Below are 27719 nucleotides of genomic sequence, written 5' to 3' on the forward strand. Positions count from 1 at the left end.
TGGAACAGTTTAGGACCCTTTATTTACAGTTCTCAGAAGCCTTGTTTAGGGGCTTATGAATGTAGAGGTTGCTGCTAGGCTTCCTGGTCTAGGGCTAGAAATCTCCAGCCTTCTACAGTTAAGGGGACTTGTTCAAGTGGAAGTTAGTACCTTATACTCCATAGCCAATGTTGCAGCTGACTTTAGGCTGGTGAGGATTGTAGAGCCATGAATGGGAGGGGAGGAATGTGTGGAGATATAAGAACCTGGCTGTGGTGTTTCTAGAGTGGATACATAAACAACTGGTATTGCCTGTATCCTGTTTATGAAGGCATTGTATGCTAGAAAGACAAAAGCTGTTGACAACAGCACCACAAAGAAAGTAAGGAGGATGGTCTGGTGAGAACCCAGAAACTTCTGGAGGACATTTGAATTTTCACACTGATCTTTCTTCTGCATGGATTTGGAAGATTTTGCTTGCTGGGATGTTTAGCAAGTATTACTGAACTGCACATGGCACAGCATGAGGGTCTCATGAAGTATTGTTGTAATGCTGACTGACTTGGGGTGCAGGATCCTTTAAGATTAGCACCATTTATGCCAGTGGTGAAAAGCCTGAACACAGTTGAATTGGGGTATTGCTGAGGTAGGTCATAACTGAGCATTAATTTTGATGATGCATCGACCACCACCTGGTTTCCCTAAGGGAAAGAAATATGAAGAGGATTTTTGCTTTTACCAAAAAAAGGCAGAAAGTACAAAATAGCATTCAGCATTTTGCAGTGAGCCACTATACAGCAGCATACACCCTAAGCTCCTTCTCTAGGAACCACACTCAATAGCTCAGCCTTCAGCAACTGTTGCTTTGAACTCTGTCTGAGCCTCTATCTGTATTTTATCTCAATGTATTTTATGTATCCATTAGCAAGATGTGTCATAAGAAATCAGAAAAGCCTAAGAGATTTGATTTTTGGGGTCTAGGAATGCTCAAAAATTTTTTCCATATGTATAAATGGTAATTACTTCTTGGCATCATTCTGGTTTACAGAATGTTTCAAAAGAATGCTGTACTTTCTTCAGATAGTGGGGGAATACTGTACTTTCTTAATTTGGCTTCCAGGATAACAATATCTGAGTTTTTCTCCCACTTCCCTAGTTGTTTTTTACGTTTCTCTTGTTACTCTTCTTTTCTCAGAGTTTTTTTTTTTTTAAGATTTTATTTATTTATTCATGAGAGACAGAGACAGAGACAGAGAGAGAGAGAGAGAGGCAGAAACACAGGCAGAGGGAGAAGCAGGCTCCATGCAGGAATCCTGACGTGGGACCCAATCCTGGATCACACCCCAGGCTGCAGGCGGCGCCAAACCACTGCGCCACCGGGGCTGGCCTTCTCAGAGTTCTTAATATTGGAGTGCTTCCAGGGCACTTATAATATGAAAGGCCAAGTTGTAGCCCTTGGGAAGTCCCCTCCCTTACATACATATATACCAGAAGAGTAAACAATTTTGCTTTCCTGGGATGGCAGAATGGGGAATTACAGAGATTAGTAACACCAACAAAGATCTGAAAGAAGCAGGAAGTGATGAAACCTATCTCATGCCAATTTAACCTGCCTGTTTGGTTTATGAAGAAGGCAGATGGATTTTGGAGAATGATCGTAAATTATTATAAAGTTAATCAGCTGATGTTTCCAGCTGCCTTCCATATGTAATATCTTTATTAGAGCAACTCAACACAATCCCTGCCACCCTGTATACAGCTATTGACCTAGCAAATGGTTATTTCTCCATACAAATTGGAGAGAACACCAGAGGCTATTGGTTTTTACTTGGCAGGGCCAACAATATAATTTCACTGTCTTGCCCCAGGGCTATCTCAGTTCTCCTGCTCTCTACCATAATGCAGTCCACAGAGATACTGAGCATCTTGACCTTCCAATCAGCATTGAGTTTGTCCAGTACATTGATGACATTATGCTTATTGGATTTGGGGAGCAGGAAGTAGTATGGTCTTTAACTGTCTTCATAAAATATGTGCAAACTAAAGGATGAAAGTTAAACTCCATTTCTAGTATCAATTTCAATATCAGTCAAATGTTAGTTACTAAATTATTAACTCAGCACTAAACTCATCTTTTTGTATTCTTCTTTGATGCTGGAGCTGAGACTCTAAAAACCACATTTTTTTTGCCTTGCCAGTGGGTTCTGGTAAGCTCTGCTAATTGGGGGCACCAGAGGGAGACCCCAAGACTGAAGAAGGAGAAGAGAATTGTTCCTTCCTGTGTATCTCAAGACTGCTTCTTGTAATCTTTTGGTTCCTGTGTGCTTTACCTCTGCAATGCTTCTTTATCCTCCTAGCAGTAGGTCCTTTCTGTTGCAATGACTAAATCCAGTTTGTAGTTTTTCTACAGTCCTGTACATTTCATTGACTCAAAGACACCAACTCCAGCCAGACAATGTTCCTGCCTTAGAAGTCTGGGTCCAGGGCACCTGGGTGGCTCAGTGGTTGAGCGTCTGCCTTTGGCTCAGGTCGTGGTCCCAGGGTCCTGGGATCGAGTCCTGCATCAGTCTCCCCACAGGGAGCCTGCTTCTCCCTCTGCCTATGTCTCTGCCTATGTATGTCTCTCATGAAAAAATAAATAAAATCTTAAAAAAAAATTAGAAGTCTGGGTCCAATGTAGTCCCTCCTCTAAGCTCAGAAGCACCAACATCAGCTAAGCAGCATCTTCCCAGAGATCTGAGTTTTAGCTCTGTGTATGTGTGTGTGTGTGGGAGGGGGGGGTCACTCCTCTAAATTTGTAAATTTTTTCCTTTGCTTCCTTTATTTTTTTCTCCAGCTCTAGATGCAGTAACAGTTGGTCCCTCTATCATACCTTAGATTTCTCTTTTTAGCTTTGCAGTCATCTACTTAACTTTATATCTAATTAACAGTTCTTGTTAAAGTATCTATTCAAATAACTAGTGTGGTTTCTATTTGTGCCCCTATCTGGGCACTGATTATTAAAGTTAGTAAAAGATTACTAAAGTTTATTAAAAATTACAACCAGGTAAAGGTAATACATGACTCAATCATACTCCACCTATTATATATTCTATCTGTATTGATTAATTTATAGCTATATCACTTTGTAACTAGTCATTTCAAATGTAAGGAATTGGGTTATTAAAAACAAAATATTTTAATAAGTTTAGCTATATAAACCATAGTCTTTTAAGTGACACACTTCATTTAGTGTGTAATAAATGAGTTATAGATGTACTGCTGCAAGATAGTTACCTATTCAGCTCTGAGTGGCCTGGAATGACTGGGGTGGTTGGTGCCTCCACATAATTCACCCCTGACCAGAAGCAATTTCTTCCAAGGATTCTCGGAGAGTAGCCCAAAGTAATAAGAGCCTTATGATCCTAGTGTCCCCCATGGTCCCACAGGAGGCAAGCACAACGAAGAACTTGCTTTATTAAAGCAGGCATTCTTTAAGAAAGAAGCAAAGCCAAGGAGTATTCCACTACCAGGGCATCACTTTCCAAAGCCAGTTGCAGTGAGTATTGCTGCTTGTCATAAGCTCAGAGCCTTGGAGCTGCTGAAAAAGTGCAGTTTCAGGTACTCAAAGGGCAGGACTCACAGCCCAAGGTGTGGCCAGGAAAGGCAGGAAGGCCTGCCAGATACTTATGAACTCAGCTCCCAATCTGCCTCTGTTCATATATATTGAATTCTTACCTTCGTATACAGCTGATGTATCCTTTTAGTTACATCCAACTTAGCTGCAGAATTTTCATTATAATAACACAGTCATACTCTGCAAATTAGAGCTTCATCATTATTTTGTAATATATACTTGATACGAAAAGTTTAAGTGGATTTTAAATCCAGTCATGTTATAAGATAATGCCACATTATATTTGCCATGGGAAAAAGTAAGAGCTATTAGAGTCACAGATAATTTATACGCGTACATTTTTAATTGTTGTGAAAATCATTTTAAATTCATCACCTAGTTACATGAATTATAGTCTCATCAATAATGACTACCAAGTGATCATTGTTAAATTGTCTTGTTCAGGAATTACATGCAGTCATTTCAATCCTAAAATTCTACATTTCTTATAAGACTGATTTAGTGGTGATAAACTCCTCTAACATTTGTTTATCTGGGAAACTCTTGATCTCATCTTAAATTCTGAATGATGACCTGAAATGTTAAAATAAATTCCTTTTTTTGTTTGTATTTATTTTTTGTTTAAAGGAAGTTCTCCTTCTTCTTTTTCCTCCTCCTCCTCTTCTTCTTCTTCTCCTTCTTTTCCTTCTCCTTCTTCTTCTTTAAGAAAGCAAGAGTGAGAGCAGGATGGGGAAAGGGCAGAGGGAGAGGAAGAGAAAGAATCCCAAGCGGCTCCATGCCCAGCAAGGAGTCCAAAGTGGGGTTTGGTCTCATAACTCAGAGACCACGACCTGAGCCGAAACCAAGATTCAGACGCTTAAACAACTGAGCCACTTAGATGCCCCTACAGGGAAGGGAAGAGTATGTTCTTTTAATGGAAAGAGAAGAACATAACTAGGAGAAAATTATGAAAAAATCTCACTGGTAAAAGCAAACATATAGTAAGGTAGTAGATTAATCACTTATAAAGCCAGTAAGGAGGTTAAAACACAAAAATAGTAAAATCAATTATATCTACAAAAATTAGTCAAGGGATACACAAAATAAAGATGTAGAATAAGATATCACATACATAAAACATGGAGAGTAAAAATGTAGTGCCTTTAGAATGTGTTCTTCAGCACACATGTGAACTGAAGTCAACAAACCAACAGTAGGAAACCATCAACTTAATACAGATTGCTACTATACACATATTTTATACACGATCCTCACAGTAGCCACAAATAAAAACCTTATGATGCACAAAAAATAAAGAAATCTGAGCATAACACTAAAGAAAGCCATCAAGCCAAAGGGAAGAGAGCAAGAGAAAAAGGAACAAAGAACTACAAAAACAACCAGAAAACAACAAATGGTATTAAGTACATACCCATCAATAATTACTTTAAATGTAAATGCTCCAATTAAAGACATCAGGTGACTTAATGGATAAAAAACCAAAATGCATTTATATGCTGTCTATGAGATTCACTTCAGACCTAAAGACACATATAGACTGAAAATGAAGGGATAGGAAAATGATATTCCATGCAAATGGAAGTAAAAAAAAAAATCCAGGGTAGTAATACTTATATCAGAAAAAACAGACTTTAAAAGAGAAAAAGGGCATTACCTAATGACAAAGGAATCAATCCAATAAGAGAAATGATATTGTAAATATCTGTGCACCCAACATGGAAGCACTTAAGTATATAAAGCAAATATTAATAGCTATAAAGGGAGAAATTGATAGTAATACAATAATAGTAGGAAACTTAAATATGCCACTTACATCAATGAATACATCATCCAGACAGAAAATCAATACGGAAGGAGTGGCTTTGAATAACCCATTAGACCAGCTGGATTAACAGATATATATAGAACATTCCATCCCCAAATAGCAGAATAGACATTCTTTTCAAGTGCACATGGAATATTCTCCAGGATAGATCACATGTTAGTCCACAAAACAAGTCTCAATAAATTTAAGAAGACTGAAATCATATCAAGCATCTTTTCTGACCACAACAGTATGAAACTAAAAATCAATTATAAGAAAAAAGATGGGGATGCTGGGGCGGGGCGGGGGAGGGAGCTCAGTGGTTGAGTGGCTGCCTTCAGCTGGGGACATGGTCCTGGAGTCCCAGAATTGAGTCCCATGTTGGGCTCCTCGTGGGGAGGCTGTTTCTCCCACTGCCTGTGTCTCTGCCACTGTGTGTCTCTCATGAATAAATAAAATATTTCTTTTTAAAGAAAAAAGATGGAAAAAACACAAACACATTGAGGCTAAACAACATGCTACTAAACAACCAATGGTCAACAAAGAAATCAAAGAGGAAATAAAAATATACATGGAGACAACCTTGCAGATGCCACCACCCCAGAGCTGCCCATGTCACCCAGCCATGGTCAACTCCACCATGTTCTTCAACATTGCTATGGATGGCAAGTCTCTAAAGACCTGCCATCTTTATTGGCTGCACCTCCTTTGAGCTGTTTGCAGACAAAGTTCCAAAGACAGCAGAGAACTTTTGTGCTCTGAGCACTGAGGAGAAAGGATTTGGTTATAAAGTTTCCAGTTTTCACAGGATTATTCTGGGATTTATGTGCCATGGTAGTGACTTCACAGGCTGTTATGGCACTAGTGGCAAATCCATCCATGGGGGGAAATATGATGATGAGAATTTCATCCTTAAGCACACAGGTCCTGGCATCTTGTCCAGATGCTGGACCCTAAACAAATGGTGCCCAGTTTTTCATCTGCACTGCCAAGACTGAAAGATTAGATGGCAAGCATGTGGTCTTTGGCAAGGTGAAAGAGGGCATGAATATCGTGGAAGCCATGGAGAGCTTTGGGTCCAGGAATGGCAGAACCAGCAAGAAGATCACTATTGCTTACTGTGGACAAATCTAATAAATTTGACTTGTGTTTTATCTTAACTACTAGACCATTCCTTCTGTAGCTCAGGAGAGCACCCCTTCACCCCCATCTGCTTGAAATATCCTATAATCTTTGTGTTCTCACTGCACAAAGTAGGTTCCATATTTTCCTTACTCCCTTCAAAGTCTAGCTGGATTGCAGAGTTAAGTTTCTGATTATGAAATAAAAACTACACAACAATAACAACAACAAAAACATGTAGACAAATGAAAATGGAAACACAATAGTCCAAAATCTTTAGGATGTAGCAGAAGCAGGGAATTTTTTAGTGATACTGGTCCACCTCAAGACACAAGAAAAGTCTCGAAACAACAATGTAAACTTACACCTAAAGGAACTAGAAAAAGAAGGACAAATAAAGCCTAAAGTTAGCAGAATAAAGGAAATTACAAAGACTAGAGTGGAAAAAAATGAAACAGAAACTAAAAAAATCAATAGAAAAAAATCAAAACTTATTTTGCAATAAGTCAATAAGAGAAGGACAATCATCATATGGTTTCACTCACATATGTAATATAAGAAACAGTTCAGAGGATTGTACAGGGAGGGAGGGAAAACTTAATGGGAAGTCACCAGAGAGGAAGAAATACCAGGAGGGACTCTTAACTATAGGAAACAAACTGAGGGTTGCTGGAGGGGATGTGGTAGGAGGGATGGGGTAATTGGGTGATGGGCATTAAGGGAGGCATGTGATGTGATGAGTACTGGGCGTTATACACAACTGATGAATTATTGAACGTTACATCTGAAACTAATGATGTACTATATGTTGGCTAATTGAATTTAAATTTAAAAAGGAGAAATACGCTTGCAGAAAAACAAAAAACAACAACAAAAGAAAAGTTAAATGAATCCAGTGGTTGATTCTTTGGAGATAAACAAAATTGATAATCTTACCCAGACTCATCAAGAAAAAAGGGGAGGACTGAAATTAAAAAGATCAGAAATGAAAGATGAGAAATAACAACCAACACCACAGAAACACAAAAGATTATAAAAGAAAACTATGAAAAATTGTATGCCAACAAATTGGACAACCTAAAAGAAGCAGATAAATTCCCCCAAACATACAGTCTTCAAAATGGAATCAGGAAGAAATTGAAAGTGTGAACTGACTGATTACTAGTAATGAAATTGAGTAGGTCCTCAGAAACTCCCAATAAATAAAAGTGCAAGACTGGATGTCTTCAATGCTGAATGCTACCAAGCATTTAAAGAAGAGTTAATACCTATTCTACTCAAACTATTCCAAAAAATAGAAGAGAAAGAAAAATTTCCAAATTCAATCTATGAGGCCAGAGTTACCCTGATACCAAAACAATGTAAAGACACTACAAAAGAAGAAAACTACAGGCCAATTTCTCCAATGAACATAGATGCAAAAATCCTCAACAAAACATTAGCAAACCAAACTTAACAATAGATTGAAAGAATCATTCACCACAATCAAGTGGGATTTAGTCCAGGATGATTCAATATTCATAATCCAATCAATGTGATATATCACACTAACAAGTGGAAGGATGAAGACTATATGATCATCTCAATAGATGCAGAAAAGCATTTAACAAAATACAAAATCCACTCATGATATAAACTCTCAACAAAGTAGGTTTAGAAGGAACATATCTCAACATCACAAAGGCCATAAATGAAAAGCCCACAGCTAGCATCATCTTTAATGGTGAAAACTGAAAGCTTTTCCTTTAAGATCAGGAACAAGCAAGGATGTCTATTCTCCCTATTTTTATTCAACATAGTAATGGACGTCCTAGCCACAGCCATCAGACAAGAAAAAGAAATAAAAGGCATCCAAATTGGTAAAGAAGAGGTAAAACTATCTCTATTTGCAGGTGACATGATATTTTATATAGAAAACCCTAAAGAATCCACCAAAAAACTATTAGAAGTAATACATGAATTCAGTAAAGTTGCAGGATACATACTTTTTTTTAAAATTTATTTTTATTTATTTATGACAGACATAGAGAGAGAGAGAAGAAAGAGAGAGAGGCAGAGACACAGGGAGAAGCAGGCTCCACGCCGGGAGCCCATTGTGGGACTCAATCCCGGGACTCCAGGATCACGCCCTGGGCCAAAGGCAGGCGCGAAACCACTGAGCCACCCAGGGATCCCCTGGGTACATACTTAATACGCAGAAATCGGTTACAATTGTGTGCACTAATACCAAAGTAGCAAAAAGAGAAATTTAAAAATACTCCTGTTTATAATCACATCAAGAAGAATAAAATACCTTGGAATAAATTTAACAAAGAAGGTGAAATACCTATACTCTGAATAATATAAGACACCAATGAAAGAAATTGAAAATAACACAAACAAATGGAAAGATATACCATGTTCATGGATAGAAAGAATTAATATTGTTAAAATGTCCATACTACACAAAGCAATCTACAAATCTGACGTAATCCCTATCAAAATACCAACAGCATTTTTCACAGAACTTGAACAAATAATCCTGAAATTTGTATGGAACCACACAAGACCCTGAATAGACAAAGCAATCCTGAGAAAGAAGAACAAAGCTAGAGGTATCACAATCCCAGATTCCAGGATATACTACAAAGCTATCATAATCAAAACAGTATAGTACTGGCACAAAAATAGACACATCAATAGAACAAAATAGCCCAGAAACAGACCCATGCTTATATGGTCAATTAATCTTTGACAAAGGAAGCAAGAACATAAAATGAAGACAGTCTCTTCAATAAATGGTGCTGAGAAAACTGGACTTCTACATGCAAAAGAATGAAACTAGACCACTTTTTTATTTTTATTTTTTTAATGTTTTAAAAAATTATTTATTTATTTATGATAGTCACACAGAGAGAGAGAGAGAGAGGCAGAGACATAGGCAGAGGGAGAAGCAGGCTCCATGCACCAGGAGCCTGACATGGGATTCGATCCCGGGTCTCCAGGATCGCGCCCTGGGCCAAAGGCAGGCACCAAACCGCTGCGCCACCCAGGGATCACTAGACCACTTTTTTTATACCACACATTAAAATAAACTCAAAATGAATTAAAGACCTAAATGTGAGACCTGACACCATAAAATTCATAAGTAGTAATCTCTTGGACATTGACCTTAGCAACATATTTATGGATATGCCTCCTCAAACAAGGGAAACAAAAGCAAAAATAAACTATTGGGAATACACCAAAATAAAATGCTTTTGCACAGCAAAGGGAACCAAAACCAAACCAGAATGGCAACCTTCTAAATGGGAGAAGATATTTGCAAATTAACCAATAAGGAGTTTATATCTAAATTATACAAAGAACTTATACAACTAAACACTAAAAAAACAATCTGATTAAAAAATAGGCAGAGGACCTGACTAGACATTTTTCCAAAGACATACAGATGGCCAATAGACACATGAAAAGATGCTCAACATCAATAATAATCAGGGAAAGATAAATCACAACTACAATGAAATATTGTCTCACACCAGTCTTAACGGCTAGTTATCAGGAGACATGAATCACAAGTGTTGGTGAGGATGTGGAGAAAAGGGAACCCTTGTTCACTGTTGGTAGGAAGGTAAATTGGTGCAACCACTGTGGAAAATAGTATAGGGATTCCTCAAAATATCAAAAATAAAACTACAATATGATCTAGTAATTCTACTACTGGGAATTTACCTAAAGAAAATGAAAATACCAATTTGGAAAGACATATGCACCCCTATGTTTATTGCAGCATTTACAATAGCCAAGATAGGTTAGCAACCCAAGTGTCCATTGATAGGTGGATCGATAAAGAAAATGTGATAGAATAGATATGAATACGTATACATATGAATATTACTCAGCCATAAAAAAGAATGAAATCTTGCCACTTGCAACAACATGGATGGATGTGAAGAGTATTATATTAAGTGAAATAAGCCAAAGACAAATACCATATGATTTCACTTATGTGTGGAATCCAAAAAACAAAACAAATAAACAAAAAACACAAATAGACTCATAAATACAGAGAACAAATGTGGTTGCCAGAAGGAGGGAGGTAGGGGTTCAGATGAAATAGGTGAAGGGGATTAGGAGGCAAAAACTTCCAGTTATAAAATAATTAAGTCATGGAAGTGAAAAGTACAGCATAGAGAATACAGTCAATAATATTGTAATAATGTTTTTTAAAACCTACATAAAAAAATGTTATGTTTATAGAAGCAACCTCAGGTTTTTTCACTAAATTTCTGAGAAGACTATTTTGAAGCTTATATAAATGCAATATTTAATATTATCCTTAATATGTTTATTTTTTAGTTTATTTTTATCATTATATTATATAGTATTTTTTTTCACCAAGCCCCATAGAGTTGCCTCCAAATCCCCTTTAATTTATCCCAGTGTGCTATACATATATCATTTCTATGGATGTAATGATATGAAAAAAGGTTGAGAAGCACTGTTTTAAGCCTTAGATCGGGATTCTTAACCTGGGGACTCTCAATGGATTTCAGTGAGTATGTGAAATGTGCAAGTATATCTTTCTGGAGAGAGAATTAATAGTTTTCATCAAGCTCTCAAAGTTTTCAAATTCTGACCTCAAGAATTTCAAAAGTTCCCCTATAATTTCACCTCTTAAGAAGCGATGATAAAAGTTAAGGGTTAAAGGAGTTCCAATGGCACAAGTAGGCCTCCATTATCACAGGTCACAGGTGGGAAGAAAAAAGTTTCCATAAATAGAACTAGGAGGACTTCTGTCTCTGGGTTCCTCTTTTGGGAATCTTACACTTGGCCTCTCTCTCTCTCTTTTTTCTTGGTCTCTCTCTTCTCAAATTCAACTCACATACTAAGAAGATTCTAGGATCTTTTCTCTATTAGAAGGAGATACTTCCACACTTAGATCACCAGAAGACCAAGTAGAAACCAGGATGGAGCCCAGGGAAGAGGGATAAATGGGGCAGAGAGCATAGATTTCAAATGCTCATATGTGATCTAGCTCGGCAGCCAAAGCCTGAAAGTCAGTATCATAAAATGTGAATTTTCCCAGACCTCTTTCTCTGTGTTTTTAAAGCATTTTGTACACATCTAGGCTTCTCCTGTATATGTATCTCCCTTGGAGGCCTAGTAGAGGTGATTGAAACCACAGTACCACTAAACCATTATGTCATTATTTGGTGTGTTTTTCCCTGCTAACAGGCTTTGAGCCCCTGGTAGACTTTTATTTGTTCTTAAAAACAGTGCCTAGCAATATAATACACACTCAGCATTTTCTCAATTAATGGTGACTAAATTAATGAACATGTGCCAGTAATTTCCAAATCTTAGTTTCCTTAAAAGGTTATATACCAGGAAGAGATATTTCCTCTGTAATTTAGTAAATTACCTTCCTGATACAAATGGACTTAATGTGAATCTGTATACCTTATAATCCCATTTTTTTAGAATCCTAATTTTGACCAGGATTTTATCACCCCAGATATGCTTAACAAAGATGTTCTATATCTGCCTACAGATGAGACATGTCTTCACCACTAACCTACTTTTCCTACTATTAAGAAAAGGTGTGAATTATGTCTTCTTAAGCCCTTTTTATTCCCTTTTAGCCTGATGCTGTTTTCTACACATAGGGTACACTCAACAAAAGCTGACTGAACTTGGAACAAACTTTAGAGAATAATAAAGTTAACTGAATTACATACAGGGTTTTACAGTTTATACTGTACTTTATCATGCATCATCTCATTCGATCACAAGAATCCTGTGAGTTAGTGATCCACTGTAGAAACTAATGCTCAAAAAATTTAAGCCATTTGAATTAAGTTTTACGGAGTTGGAACTAGAAGCCAGGTCTTTTGACTGCTATGGTAGTGATCTATCCCACTCTAAGATTAATGGAATTAAGTCATCTGCCAAAAGAATTTATGTTGCCACACAAAAGCAGATAATCAGTGTTGCTATCCCTGAGTCACAAAGAAAATTAACATACGAGCACATTACTAAGACCTGTTGATTTGTACAATATTTTTTTTCTAGAATAGTTTCTACACCACAGGTTTCACTTAAGCGAGTTCATTCTGCTTTCAGCTACGTACATTTCTTAGTTATGCATGTAGCTTCCTGTTTGGTCTCGTAAGCATTGGTTCAAAGTTCTTATTTCTGAACTTTGTCTTTTCTTTTCCTGTTTACTACGCAGCTCTGGGGAAAAAAAAAAAAACACACACAGTCAGATTGTTTAATCTGTGAACCATACATCTTTGTTTAATTTTGTCTCGCAGGCACTCTTCATCACCACCAGGGGGCAAAAGCCTACCAGCTAGCTTCTCTGCAATTCATTCTACACAAGACTGTACAGTACAGGGACCCTCAGTGTCTGATTCTTGATGGAACCTCCCTGCTAATTATTTCAACCGCAGGGCCCCAGAGAGAGAACAAAGGCTCAGCACAGAGGGCTCTAGTGGCACTTAACCATACAGCAGCCAGAAAGAGCTCATGACAGCCCTGTCAGTTTAAAGGATCCAAGAGAGTTTGAGTGACAATAGAAGGAGGAGGCTTTAATAACTGCAAACTCCTTAATGTGTGTGTTTTCTACAGTTTTGATATGTATGGTGGTATATTGCAGGGCATCCACTCAAACGGAGAAATAGCTTTGTCAACTCTTTCTCTGTGTAGTCAGTGGTATTTGCATAGTGAGATCCTCCTCCCCCTTTTAATCCTGATTTTTTTAAAATTAATTTCTTGGTTTATAGTCTGTGGACGGTTTATCTTTTAGAAAGTATTCCTGGAAAATATTTAATAATCTACATCTCATATATGTCTATGCAATAAGGAAATCCAGAGCCAAAGGAGAAAAAAAAAAAAATCTCAAGAAGCAAATCCTATTTAAGAGAATTTCTACCTAGCAGGAAACAAGTGGGAGGTAAATAGCAGGTTGGACCCTTCTAAGTCCGTGAGCCCAGCTTTCTTGGCCTCCGGGGCTCACGCAGCCTGCTCTCCACCTTGGGAATACTGAATGAGTCCTGAGAGGCCAGGGTAATAGGGGAAGCCTGACGGGTACCCTGAAGCTTCCCAGGGTATAAAATTAAAAACCTTTCTTTCTTTCTTTCATAAAGTCTCATCATAAAAAAAAAAAAAAAAAACCATGGACACAGGGTGGTAAAGTTCAGAAAAAGCCGCCGAGAGCCGAGTCCAAAGGGGGGTAAACCCGTCTCCTGGTCGCGCCTGGAGGGTCTCCAGTCCAGGAAGTCTCCCTCCCGCCTAGAGAAAGCCTCTGAAACCCCGCGAAGCCCCTTCTCACCAGACAACAACGTGTTCGCCTCAGGATTTTCACCTCCGTTTCCTTTCACTAAGATCGGCTAAGCCGCGCGCCCCCACCTCATAAAATGGTCGTCTCTCAGGAGTAGGGATTCCAGCGGCCCTCCCCCACCTAAACCGGCCCGGGGCCCCTCCCCCATCCCACCTCACAGCCAGCCTCTCCACGCGGGCGAACCGCGCGAGTCTGGAGCAAAGGAGGAAACCCGGGAAGGGGCGGCGGCCCGCTTCCGGCAACTCAAGGGTTACGGCGAGGCGGCGGCGCGCGCCGAGGGGAGAGGCGGTTGCTGACAGGTGGCGCCTGCGCACTGGGAGCGCTCATTGTGCCCCGCTGCTGTCGAACCGCCCGCTCGCCCGCCCGCCGCCGGTTCGGCGCGTCAGTAGGCGAGAGTCTGGTGGTGGGTGCGGAGCCTGCGGCCGTTCCCGCGGCCTCCTCCTTCTCCCCGTTCCCCTCACCCCCATCCCATACCCCTTTCCCCATCCCGGCTCCGTCACCCCCCCCCCCCCCACTCAGGACAAGAATGCCCTGCCCGGAACAACCCAGCAGCGCCTAGATGGCTTTGGTCACGGTCCAGCGGTCGCCTACCCCCAGCACCACCTCCAGCCCCTGCGCCTCGGTGAGTCCCACCCGGCGGCGGCTCCGCTCGCTTCTGTCACTGCGGCTCCGCTTTGCCTCAGCGGGTCCCGCCGAGCGCCACTGCGCACGCGCCGCGCCGCTTCCCAGGCCTTGGCACTCGGCTGCCGCGAACCCCCCACACCCCCTATCTTAAAGACTAGCTACGGGAGCTACGGGACGTTGGGTTTTGCTCCCATCACTCTGGGCACCTGGCTCTCGCCGTCCTCGCCCTGAGGACAACCCCCCCCCCCCCCCCCCCCCCGCCGTGGCATGCTTTCCTATGGCTTGAACACTTCCTTTTGGGAATGAGTCATTCTCGCTTTTCACCCTCCCCCTTCCTCGAACCCTCTGTTGCTCTGCTGCAGGGAGAGGACCACGGGACACCTGCGTTGCCCCTTACACCCACCACATCCCCTTACCCACACCCATTTCCTGGATGCGTTCAGTATTCGCATACTGCACCCCCTTCTTCAGGGCTCTCGGGGTGTGTGCCTTCTCCTTAGTCCGTTGCTGTCTTTCTTGTGCTCTGGTACTGTTCGGGCTTCATTGGATTGCTGAGCTGGTAGTTACTCCTTGGTTTCTTCCCTTTTTCTTTCCCTCGGAGGGTGGCCGTGGTCTCTGCTTCTTGGACCCCTTACCTTTCCTCTTAAGAGGTCCTGAAGCATCTGGCGCTGCTTGTTGACCAGTACCAATTCACTTACATCTTAACAGACATTAATGCCATAACACTCATCGTTCATGATCATTCCTATTATTGGGTGGTGTTTGTATGGCTCCTTTAGATACCTATGCCAGTGAAGCATGCTTCCAGAAGGAAAATCTTACCCAGTAACCAGCCTTTTCCGGCTGGGCCCTTTTTTGACTTCCCTCCTAGCCCCATCCCCCACTCCTTTACATCCCATTCTTTTAAGCTTTATTCTTGAAAATGTTAATTTAAGAAAATAAAATATTAAAAATAAATAAAATATGTCACCAGTGGGGCGAAATGGGATCTCTTAAAAAAATCCAGATATTTTAGAAGGAAATAGAATGATAATATGAGCAATTGGAAAAGCCATCCTGAACTTCCTACAGAATTGTAATTTTTAAAACTTGAGTTGGTGGGTTTAGTAGTTTCAGGTTGCCAAAAGGTATTCAATAAACACTGTACCACCTTTCGCTGTAAAGCATCATGTTATTCTTAATATTGTTTGTTCACTGAGGCATGGGCTTTGGTATCTTGAAAATATGGTGGCTTGTGATTTCAACATAGTTTCCTGAATTTCAGAATTTTGTTGTGTATAGTGGCGGTTTCTGTTCTTTTTTTTTTTTTTTTCTCCTGAGCCTTCTTTTGCATTTTGTGTAACCAAAATGACAATTACATCCTAATTCTAGAATTGATTCTGTTTTGGAGATTAACTTTTATTATTCCAGAGAGCAGAACTAGGATCTTTGAGTAAAAGTTCAGGGAGGCAGATGTTCAATGATTGTATTGTAAGGAAGAATTTTGTAACAGTAAAGTGGACAACCTTGCAAAAATAGTGAGTGTCCATTGCTTAAAGTATTAAAAGAAAGGCTGGAGGACCTTTTGCCTGGAAGATAATATAAAGAATTCCTGAAGTGGGGGACTTCTAAGGCTTTTTCCAACTCTTAAGATTTTGTGATTTGAGAATAATTGCACTTCAAAGCTGGTAAAATGTTTTAGGATCCTCCGAAGACAAGTATCATATGGACAGAAACTTAATAATTTTTTTCTCTTACGTACTTTATGCTGGTTTTTGTAAAGTTAACATTCCATTAGACCATCTTCTCTCTCTTTTGAGGATAGTGGTCACTAGGCCCGATCTTGGCTGAGAAAGCAACTGAAAGTTGGTAGAGTCATGCAAATACACTAGAAACTAGTATTATACTATCATTTCCCTGGGCATTGTTAAAAATAGTTTATGTTATAATAACATATATATATATATATCAAGTTATCATACTAAGTTTCTTGAGGTGAATGATTAGTATACAGTAAGGCCATATCTACTTGATATGACTTAATTAGCCATACCTTAGTTATTAGAATATTGAAGTATGATATAGTCACTTTTGAGATAGGTAATTAAATTGTTCATGTGGTAAGCTCAGTTGGTGAGCTAACTGACTGATATTTCTCCATCTACTTGCTATAGTAGCCTGGTTATTTCAGCTGTTTATATGTGGCTCTGAGTGTAAAGGAATCCTAGGACTGGTGTGTGTGTGTGTGTCAACAGTGTATGACTGATGAGCCAGTTACCTTTCCCCTTAAATTGTCTTCCTATTTCACTTCATCCAGAACTATATTCAGCTCAATTGTCTTGTTCTTGTGTTCCAATATTTGACTGCTCTCTGACCTGCATATATTTGCTCTTGCATCTCTTGTTGCATAAATAGGTCGAGTTGTTTGCTTTGAAGATAAAAGAGCAAAAACAATCTAGAGAATCATGAAAGGAGAGATTTAATTTTGTAAGACTGGAAATTTAGATTTTTAAATTAATAATTTTAAGCATTTTATTTTACTTTTTCACCATAGGTGATATAGGGCATTTTAATACTGTCAGCTCTTCAGTATTCATTCGTTGGGGATTAAACAAATCTATAGGTCACCTACTGGTTATGAATGACTATTACAGATAGATGTATAAGACATTAATCCTTGTATTAGTATTGTGTAAACTTAGGAGGGAATAGAAAGAAGAACAAATGTGAGATGTAAGAGTAGAAAAGGAGAAAAAAAAAAGAGTAGAAAAGGAGAGTGAGGGTAATGGTACTGTATGTACATGAACAGCTAGTTTGTAATGGCCGTAGGTATTGGCTGAATTCAGATTAAGATAAATTCACTAACGGAAAGAGTAATAATAACAATATCTAACATCTCTTGGATTCTTGTCTATGCCAAGCATCATTCCAAGTGCTTTACGTGGATTAACTCATTTACTCCTTACATTATGTCCAAAGGAAATTGCCAGTATTCCTGTCTTACAAGTAAATAAAATGAGGCCAAGAGCTATTAATTAATGTGCCCAGAGTCACTCAGTTGTTGAAGATGTATTTAACTTTAGAATCTTCCATCTTTCCCTTTGTGATAATCAAAGAGAAGTACATATAGTTGATGGATTCAAACTCAGCCTGGAAGTATGGGTAGAATATAGTCTAGGGTAGGGCCTGGGAAATAGAGAGTATCCCAGGCGGAGAGAAACTGTATTACCAAAATTTACAGGCAGAAAAGTACAAAGCATATTTGAATAACTTAACTAGACCAGTTTAAGGATGGATTTCTTTGGAAGAATAGTAAGAGATAAAGGTGAAGAGGAAGTTGGGACTGCACGGGACTGCTGAGTTTAGGAGTTTGGACTTGATAGGGAAGGTTAGTGGAGCGCCTAAAGAGGTTTTTGAGCAGATATGATCACAGTGGTGTTTTAAGAAAATTGATGTGGCACCTATTAGCTAGAGGGATTTAAGAGAGGCAGAGGGACGCCATGAGTGGAGTCAGTTAGAGGCTGTTACAGTAGCCCAGGTGTGAGATAATAAAGGCCTAAACTGGGGATGTGACATGGTAATGGAAAGAAAGGGACAGATGTGAGGGATTTTGGAGAAAACACAAAGGACCTGGGAATTGTTTGGATATAGGGGAGGAGGAATCAGAGATGCTAACTTTGGAATGTATTGTACTTCTGAGATAATAGATATTTCCTAATTAATAGGCAATTAAAAATTCTCTTCTTTCTGGTATGAATTTTCTGAATGGATACCTATGTTGATCCATGGTCATATAAATACAGTGAAATACCATACAAATATTTACTTTAGTGCTTTATACTTTTCAGAGTGTTTTTGCGTTTGTGATCTAATTTAACTCTAGGGCAGCCTCATAAGTTATGCAGGACAAGTACCAAGGTTAAAAGACTAAAGGTTACAAAACTGGTTAGGGTAAGAACCTGCCTAGAACTAAGTTCCTTTGACTCCTGGTCCACATCTCTTTTCATGAAATAGCCTTTGACTCCTGGTCCACATCTCTTTTCATGAAACAGCATATGAGTTTCTGATCCTGAGAACTTGACTGCCAATATAGTAAAAGAACTAGACTTGAGATATAATCAAGATTTGAGATACAGTCAAGAACTCCAGCAGCCCAGGTGGCTCAGCGGTTTAGCACTGCCTTCAGCCCAGGACATGATCCTGGAGACCCAGGATCAAGTCCCATGTCAGGCTCCCTGCATGGAGCCTGCTTCTCCCTCTGCCTGTGTCTCTGCCTCTCTCTCTCTCTGTGTGTCTCTCATGAATAAATAAATAAAATCTTAAAAAAAAAAAAAAGAACTCATTCTCTTTGCAGTTCATTTATATTGTAACCTTAAGTAGAACAGAATAATCTTGGTCTGTACAAATCATTTTTAGGTGATACGCGATACCCTTATTTGAAGCCTATTATCTCTTAGTTTACACATAATTCTTAAAACTTGGATATTTAGTTTTCTTACTCTTAGAAGATTATCAATGGCAAAATAGGAATGGAAAGTGTGGCAGGTGCTGCTGAAGGCAGTCTGCTTATGGTTCTGGGAAATGCTAGCTGACGGTTTATAGCAAGGGAGGAAGAAGGAGATTTATAAATAGCAGGCATAAGAAAAAATTTAGCAGTTATAAACTACTTAATATAATGACAAATACGTCCCTAAGACCAGTGGTCCCTCAGAGCTACTTTTATGTGGTCATAATAATGATCCTGAATAATCGTAATAAAGCTTCATCTTGTTTTGTCTTCATTTAAGCAATCAGGATTAAGTGAATTGTATTTTGAGATAGATATCCATCCAAGTTTCACTGAAGTTTTCAAGTTTTTGATGCACATTTTTATTAACTGGGAAATTTATTTACATATATGATGCTAGATAAATATGTTATTCATATATTCAAATATGATCACACCTTTCCCCCAGACAGAAAATAAAACTGTAGCAAATATGAAATTGATTTATCTGAAGTGTGAATACTTAAAAGTGATCCTTTTTAATTTTTTGAAGACAGCTTAGGTACTTTTTTATACTGTAAAAATAATACACAGTCCTTGTAGTAAATTTTGGAAAATACAGAAAAGCACAGAAAAGAGAATGAGAGATATGTGCTATATCATTGTATATATACTTTACATAGCTGAAATATATCTGTATAATTTGGCATATTTGATTCTTTTTCAGTTTGATATATATCATAGGTATAGCGCCATATCACTAATATGGCTGCATTGGGCAATTGTAACTTGTCCTAACCATTCCACTATTGTTGAACATCTGGATTTTTTCCAACTTTTTTTTTTTCTGTTATAAATCACATTGCAGTGAACATCACTGGCCATAAATATTGACTGCATTTTGGAACATTTATTAAGATTTCAAGAAATATAATTACTGGATCATACAGTATAAACAATTTTTAGACTCCTGTTGTATATTTATACTTTCTAGAAAGGTTCCAATTAACATTTATTTCAGCTATCATAGTATAGGAATACTCATTTCTCCTAGCCTTATTAACACTGGATATCCTCATTTCATATTTAATCATTACTAATTTTCAAGGATAAAGAATAGTACCTCATTAATTATATATATATTTTATTACTAGACAAGTTGAGTATTTTTCAGATGTTCAGTAGGCATTTCTGTTAACTTTTTTAAAGATAGCTTTATTTACAAAAAAAGCCTACAATAGTCTACAAAGCCTAAAATAAACCCATTTTAATAATTGTACAATTCAGTGATTTTTAGTAAAACTTAGAGTTATGCCACCTTCACTACAATCCTGTATTTCTACTTTATGAGCTATTTGTTCATTCTTTTCAACCTATATATCCTCTTGATATATCATTAATGTTGACTATTTATTAGCACTGATTGCTTTTACATTCTTTGCATTGCCCTTAGAATAAAGTCTACTTCCAGAGTTTTGCTAGCAAGACTTTTAAAGAGCAAACCTTGCTTTACCTCTTCAGCCTTGTCTTTTCCCAAGTTCCTGCCTTGCACACTGCTTAGTCAAGCTGACATGCCATGCTCCCTTTGATCTCTAGGCTTTTGCACATGCTGTTCCCTTTACCTGGAACACTTTTTCTTCATCTCTTTACCTGACTAATTCCTACTCATCCTCAGGTCTCAGCTTAAATGTCACTTCTTCTGGGAAGCTTCCCTGACTCCACTCTCAGACCATGGTAGGTGCTCCTTCTATGCACACCATAGCACCCTATACTTAACCATCATGGCTCTATCTCCTTAATGTACTTGATTGTTTGCTTATCTCTCCAACTAACCTTTAAGCCAGGAACTAGGTCTGTTTTCATACTTTTGTATCACCAGGGTCAAAAACATGAATCAATGGATGGATGAATCGATGGATATTGGTATTATTTAGCAGACTTTTCCAATTTGAGTTCCTCCATTGTTTTTAAACCTTTCTGTTTCCAGAAGCCTAAAGAATATGACCACCTTAAGACTCTGGGTACATATTGCTAAATTGTCCTCCAGAAAGGTTGAATCTAACTTTGTTGATTAAGTGTGAAATATGTCAGAGGTCAGGTGCATAAAAATGTTGGCTCTACCGTACTCTCATCAGCACTGAATATCATAATCATCATTCATATTCTTTATTATAAGAGCTATTGTTTATAGAACACTTACTATGTACCAGGAGCTGTGCTGAGTACTTTACATACATTACATTACTTGATCTTTCCATCACTCCTCTGGTATTATTATTATCATCTCTGTTTTACAAAGAAAATTGAGGCTCAGAGAAGTAGAATGAGTTACACAAGATTATAGGCCTGATGTCTAACCCCAGAACCCTGTCTCTTAACCACTAATATTTTATCATTTTAATATACCTTTTTTCCAGAGGTTAAACATTTTTTCAAATATTTGTTATCATATGTTATATTCCCTGTTTTGTAAGTCATTCGTATGATTAGCTCAGCTTTCTCTATGAATGTTTTTGCCACATTGATTTGTAAATAAATATATTTTTGAAGTAATCTCTACATCCAGTGTGGGGCTCAAACTCATGATCCCAAGATCAAGAGTCACATGCTTTACTGACTGAGGCATCCAGGCTCCCCTGATTTTTTTTTTTTTTTTAAGATTTACTTATTTATTTAAGAGAGAGTGTGTGAGAGCAGGGAAGGGGAAGAGGGAGAGGAGAGAGAGAAGAGAAAGAATCACAAGCAGACTCCATGCTGAGCATGGAGCTCAATGAGGGACTCCATCCCATAACCCATGAAATCATGACCTGAGCCAAAACTAAGAGTCTGACCCTCAACCAACCGAGCCACCCAGGTTCCCCTTGTAAATATTTTTTTATATACTGAGAATATTAACCTTTTTCTGTTATGTTGGACATTTTGCCTTGGCTTTCATTTGCCATTTTATTTGGTTTGTCGTATTCATTTTGATGTTTAGACATTTAAAAAATTTTAATGGAATAAAAAAAATTTTAGTACCATCAATCCAAAGTCTGTGTATGTATGTTTTCCCATTGTTTTTCTACTTATTTCAATTTTCCATCAACAGAGATATATTCACCGATATTTTCCTAAAATTTTTTTTCTTTTTAGTTTCCTAAAATTTTTAATTGTTTATTTTTATATTTAACTTTAATCAACTGAAATTAATTTTACTACATAGTATGAGGTAAATATTAAACTTTTTTTGTTCCAAACAGTTAACAACTTGTCTCAGTTTATTTTATGAAGCAATCACTTCTTTTTCTGATGATATATTAGAGTATATATTTCCTATGGGAAATACTAAACTGAAGTATAAGCTAAAATGTGTTCCATTGAAGTTCCATTGCTAGCCCCACAGAAGTTTAGTTTAGCACATATTACTTAGTATTCATTTAATTTATGGACAGACAACTTCAACTGGTTAGGTTTTAAAACTTGACTCAGGTGCCTTGGGAAGTCCAGAGTAAGAGCAGTCCTTTGGTAATCAAAAGGTATCTTCAGGTCTTTTGTCCTTTCTGTCTGGCTTTAAGTGAGAGGGAACAGGTGTGTGGGTGGCTCAGTGGGTTAAGCACCCACTGATTTTTGATTTAGGCTCAGGTCATGATCTCAGAGCCATGAGATAAAGCCCACATCCAGCTCCATGCTCAGTGGAGAGTCTATTTGAGATTCTCTCTCTCTCTCTTCTTCTACCCCTCCCCCCTCAAATAAAGAATTACATCTTTTTTTTTTTTTTTTTTAGATTTTATTTATTTAGGGCAGCCCGGGTGGCTCAGCGGTTTAGCGCCACCTTCGACCCAGGGCGTGATCTTGGAGACCTGGGATTGTGTCCCACGTCGGGCTTCCTGCATGGAGCCTGCTTCTCCCTCTGCTTGTGTCTCTGCCTCTCTCTCTCTCTCTCTCTCTCTGTCTCTCATGAATAAATAAATAGCATTTTTTTAAAGATGTTATTTATTTATTTGACAGAGAGAGAGAGCACGAGTAAGGTGAGCAGGAGAAACAGGCTCCCAGCTGAGCAGAGAGCCCAATGCTGGGCTTGATCCCAGGACCCTGGGATCATGACCTGAGCCGAAGGCAGATGCTTAACCAACTGAGCCATCCAGGTCCCCCAATAAATAAATCTTAAAAAAAATGAAAGGGAGCAGATTCTAGATAATGCCCAGTCTAAAAAAGGCACCATGCAGAGCCCACAGGACCTTTCTATATAGCACCATTAAATGCCATTCCCGGTACCAGCAGCTTTGGCTTTACTGTTTTTCCATTAAATGTCTCTGTTTTGCTGGCTGCACAATTGCCTGGCCCATTGTAGGCATTCACATGTCCATGTTTCTCACTTGTTCATTCATTCAAAAACTTAGCTATAGGGAATCCCTGGGTGGCTCAGCAGTTTAGCGCCTGCCTTTGGCCCAGGGCGCGACTCTGGAGTCCTGGGATTGAGTCCCACCTCTGGCTCTTGGCATGGAGCCTGCTTCTCCCTCCTCCTGTGTCTCTGCCTCTCTATGTCTATCATGAATAAATAAATAATCTTTAAAAAAAAAACTTAGCTATAATAAGGAAATGTTTTCTAATTTTAAAAACTCTGTGATTATTGATAAGACACAGTCTGAAATATCTCAGAAGTCAAGTGTACATGGGAGAGACCTAACGAATCTTGTTAATCAGCAAATATTTAATGAGTGCTGTTTTGTTCAGGTAACCCCATCCATTCTCTATTTCTGATTCTCAGCACTGAGTCCTTTTCAGATACTTTTACAAACTGCCCTGCATTTTCTTGCCCAGCTGAGCAGCACAGCTGCTGTTCACAGTGCCCTTCATTTTCCTATTTGTCAAGAGAAAATCTCATGAGGTGATTTTGGCTCTGAGATGTAATGAGAGGTCCCATGGTTCCTAAGCTTTCCTGAGAAATGGGAAATATTTCACTGACTGAGTGGGAGAAAATATGCTTAGAAACAAATGGAGAAGTAGTATACTGTGTTGCAGCTTAGTTTTTATGGAGCTGTTTGATTTAATTTTTTTAAAAAAGGTAATTTAGTACCTTTTTGTATCCTATGCTATACTCAGTTCTGGAGATGACTATTTACTCATTCATGCCAGGATTGGGGATCCAGCAGCCAGTTAGTCCCTGGCCTCAGGAAGCCTTTAGAGTATAAGTGGAAAGATTGGTATTAAGTAATTAGAGTACAGTGTAGTAATCATAGATGATGATATAAGCCTTGAGAAAGAGAAAGAAGGCCAGCAAGGATTTCTTTGTTGAGCTTTAAAAAGTGGGAGTTGGCTGGCAAACAGGGAGTTAGGGGTGAGTAGCAGGAGGGAGGGAAGCATTCTTAAGCATGAATTTAAAGGACAGGGATTAGAAATGGCACATGAACGCTGGGAACCACAAGCAGTACAGTGCTGATGCCTTGCAAAGTGCAGAAAATAGAGCTGGAGAAGTAAACATAATTTTTCTGAATTGTAACATCTACGCTGTTTTACTTTTCATATAGTGTATACATTTGCTTGGCTATCCTTTAAAGTGAATTTGTTAAAATTTGTGATAAGGGGTAAGAAACCTTAAAGTATTACTGTCCTAAGAGCTACCATGTTTCAAGCGTTTGCTGTGCTGTAGACACTAGGTTCAGCACTAAAAAGACAGCACAACTACCATTTGAAGGAATGCTATTATTGTTCCTATTTTACCGATAAAGTGATTTTCAGAGAACTATCTAGATTCCCATAGCTTTGAGTGGCAGAGCTGGTATTTAGGCTTTGGTCGTCACACTCAGAGACCAGCTACTAGACTAACTAAATTATTTTCTGGGTGTTAGAGTTAGTCTCTCTGGGTACTGTTTGATTTCTTCTTCCTCTCCTTTTTTTTTTTTTTTTTACTCATTTTGTTTCATGTTTGCCCTGCTTTAGTTTGAATCACTGTGATTTGTGTCATTTTGCTTCATGTATCTTGGCAGTTGATAAACTCATTTGAGAACCTTCTCAAGCACTGTGGGGTAAGGCATTATCCTTGTCTTAGAATTCACAGGTCTAATGGGGGGAAGGCAGCTATAAACTATGCATGTATAATGAATAAAAGTAGTATAGTGAGTGCAATAGGAGAGGCAAAACCAAGTGTGTACAGTGAAGAAGATACCACTTCCGAAGGGGATAATGGATAGGGAATGTGGAACAGAGTAATTGGGAAACACGGAGGAACAAAAGATCTTTACAGCCAAGAAAATGAAAGATATGTTATTTACTTCTCAATACTAATCTCTTTCATTTCCATTCGTAATTAGAAGTTTGTTTTTTTCCTACAAGGCAGTTATTGTAAGATATTGCTGTCTAAGGCATGGTAGGTAGCCAGATAGATACTCAAGCTTCTGTCTTTGGAAAATGTGTGTTTGTAGTTACCTTGCCCCTCACCCATTCTTCCTCTCCCAGCTCCATACCTTGTTCTAGTTAAAGAAAAAAAAAAAGCCCAACCTCTTTTTTACTGCTTAACAGGGGAATGTGTGAAATTATATTTATTAAAGTTTTTTTTAATATTTATTAAAGTTTAAGGAAAGACGTCTTTGTACACCTTACTCATTGGAGCAGTGATTCTCCAATTATTGCTGCAGACACTTTTATAGAAACAGTAACAATTTGAGAGCAACTTCTCTTCACAATTATGATACTTAGCATATCTCAAGCAAAAATTAAACCACAATGTTAGCATCTTAATCTATTAAGGAAGTTCATTGATTCCTTGGGGTTTGAGAAAGTGATTGTGGTTTCAAATAAAAATAGTATCTGCCAGTGATTCTAATATAGACCATATGGTGGGGAAGCCCCAATAGTATTTTTATTTCTCTCTTAGGCTTCAAATAGCTATAGCAACATGAAGCAGTTCACTATAGTGGTTAAGGGTGTGGGGTCTGGAAAATATCTGCCTGAATCTGAATCCTGGCTTAACTGTGTACCAGACTTAGACAAGTCACTTAACTGATCTATGCTTCAGTTTGCCCATCTGTAGAATAGAGGTAATAATAGTACTTCTTTCATAGAAATAAGCCTTAGCACTACATCTGGCACTAAATAAGCATGCACTCATGGAGTAATTGTTTTTATAATGATGGTGATTTAGGATTGCCATTTATTAAGCAATTTTTCATTAGAACACACATTTGGTGGGGAAGATACTTGCTTTATGCAATATAATTCAAACAAATAGCCTATTTCAGAGATTAGTTTCTCTATATCTTTTTTCTTTCTTTTTAAATTTTTTTTTTACTCAGTAATAGCTTTATTTTTTAAATGAGAGAGTCCCAGTCTTCATGGCAAGTTATGTATGATTGTATAATGATACTGGAGCACCATACAGAATGATTAATGTAACCATATCTTTAAAAATCTTCCCTGGGGCACCTGGGTCGGTCAGTGGTTGAGTGTTTGCCTTTGGCTCAGGTCTTAATCCCAGGGTCCTGGGATCCGGTACCGAACTGGGCTCCCCGCAGGGAGCCTGCTTCTCTCTCTGCCTATGTCTCTGCCTCTCTCTGTCTCTCATGAATAAATACATAATATCTTTAAAAAAACAAAAAACCTTCTCTTGAGAGCTTATCAGTTCACTAGACCATGCGGAGCAGCAAATTAATCAATTGGATGTTCTGCTATATGGTAAGACAGATCATTGCAAGAGGTCATCTTAGTTTGTATAGTCAAATAAGAGACTGAACGTGGGGTGTTTTTAATGATTGAGGCTATAAATCATGTGGCAAAGTAGAACAAAAATGTACAGATATATTTTAAATATAGAGAATCTGAGGACACTGAATGTATTGATGGGTTTAAATATATCTTTGTACAAAGAAACAATAGGTGAGAAGAATGATCTATCTAATTCAACTATACCAAACAGCTGGCAATTGAAATTGAATGCAGCTTTTAATAAATGCAATTCTAAAGCAACTGCAATTCTAAAGAATGAAGTCACATATGATATAACAAGAGGTCTTTGGTTCAGACTTTGGCTACATTTTGATTATGGTTTTTATTATTGAACCCTGTTAGGAAATACAACCTATTTCTTCCTTGAGAGAGTACTGGAAAAACTTGCACTAAATTTTCTGTGAGCATAATATTTTGATTCGTCTTCTCCATCTTATAAAAGCTGCAACTTTCTCAACTCTGAGCATTTTTTTAATAATAAATTTATTTTTTATTGGTGTTCAATTTGCCAACATACAGAATAACACCCAGTGCTCATCCCGTCAAGTGCCCACCTCAGTGCCTGCCACCCAGTCACCCTAACCCCCCGCCCTCCTCCCCTTCCACCACCCCTAGTTCACCTCCCAGAGTTAGGAGTCTTCCATGTTCTGTCTCCCCTTCTAATATTTCCCACTTATTTTTTCTCCTTTCCCCTTTATTCCCTTTCACTATTATTTATATTCCCCAAATGAATAAGACCATATAATGTTTGTCCTTCTCCGATTGACTTATTTCACTCAGCGTAATACCCTCCAGTTCCATCCACGTAGAAGCAAGTGGTGGGTATTTGTCATTTCTAATGGCTGAGTAATATTCCATTGTATACATAAACCACATCTTCTTTATCCATTCATCTTTCGATGGACACCGAGGCTCCTTCCACAGTTTGGCTATTGTGGCCATTGCTGCTATAAACATTGGGGTGCAGGTATCCCAGCGTTTCATTGCATCTGTATCTTTGGGGTAAATCCCCAGCAGTGCAATTGCTGGGTCGTAGTGCACAGCAAAGGATACAGTCAACAAAACTAAAAGACAACCTACAGAA

General features: G+C 38.5%; 2 protein-coding genes and 1 pseudogene across 40 annotated transcripts in view; 2 read left to right on the forward strand and 1 right to left on the reverse strand.

Annotated features, from left to right (window-relative positions):
• The window catches only part of EFCAB5 (EF-hand calcium binding domain 5), a 176974-nt gene extending 162431 nt beyond the window's left edge, over positions 1–14543 (reverse strand). For 19 of the 34 annotated variants that reach the window (XR_013354113.1, XR_013354108.1, XR_013354116.1 and 16 more), the window contains exon 1: positions 13837–13982. The gene's annotated coding sequence lies outside the window, so the exon portion shown is untranslated. The other 15 variants (XM_077851866.1, XM_077851874.1, XM_077851872.1 and 12 more) reach the window with 7 other exon arrangements.
• LOC144285988 (peptidyl-prolyl cis-trans isomerase A pseudogene) lies at positions 5741–6600 on the forward strand (annotated as a pseudogene).
• Positions 13994–27719, forward strand: part of SSH2 (slingshot protein phosphatase 2) — a 242024-nt gene continuing 228298 nt past the window's right edge. For 3 of the 6 annotated variants that reach the window (XR_013354117.1, XR_013354118.1, XM_077851887.1), the window contains exon 1: positions 14194–14467. Coding sequence is in view for 2 of the 6 variants with exons in the window: in XM_077851887.1 (XP_077708013.1) it covers positions 14405–14467 (63 nt within the window). In the remaining 4 variants the exon portion in view is untranslated. Of the gene's footprint in view, positions 14468–27719 lie in introns of all 6 variants that reach the window. The other 3 variants (XM_077851891.1, XM_077851889.1, XM_077851890.1) reach the window with 3 other exon arrangements.

Source organism: Canis aureus, chromosome 16 (assembly GCF_053574225.1).
Source record: "Canis aureus isolate CA01 chromosome 16, VMU_Caureus_v.1.0, whole genome shotgun sequence".
In the NCBI taxonomy this organism is placed as follows: domain Eukaryota; kingdom Metazoa; phylum Chordata; class Mammalia; order Carnivora; family Canidae; genus Canis; species Canis aureus.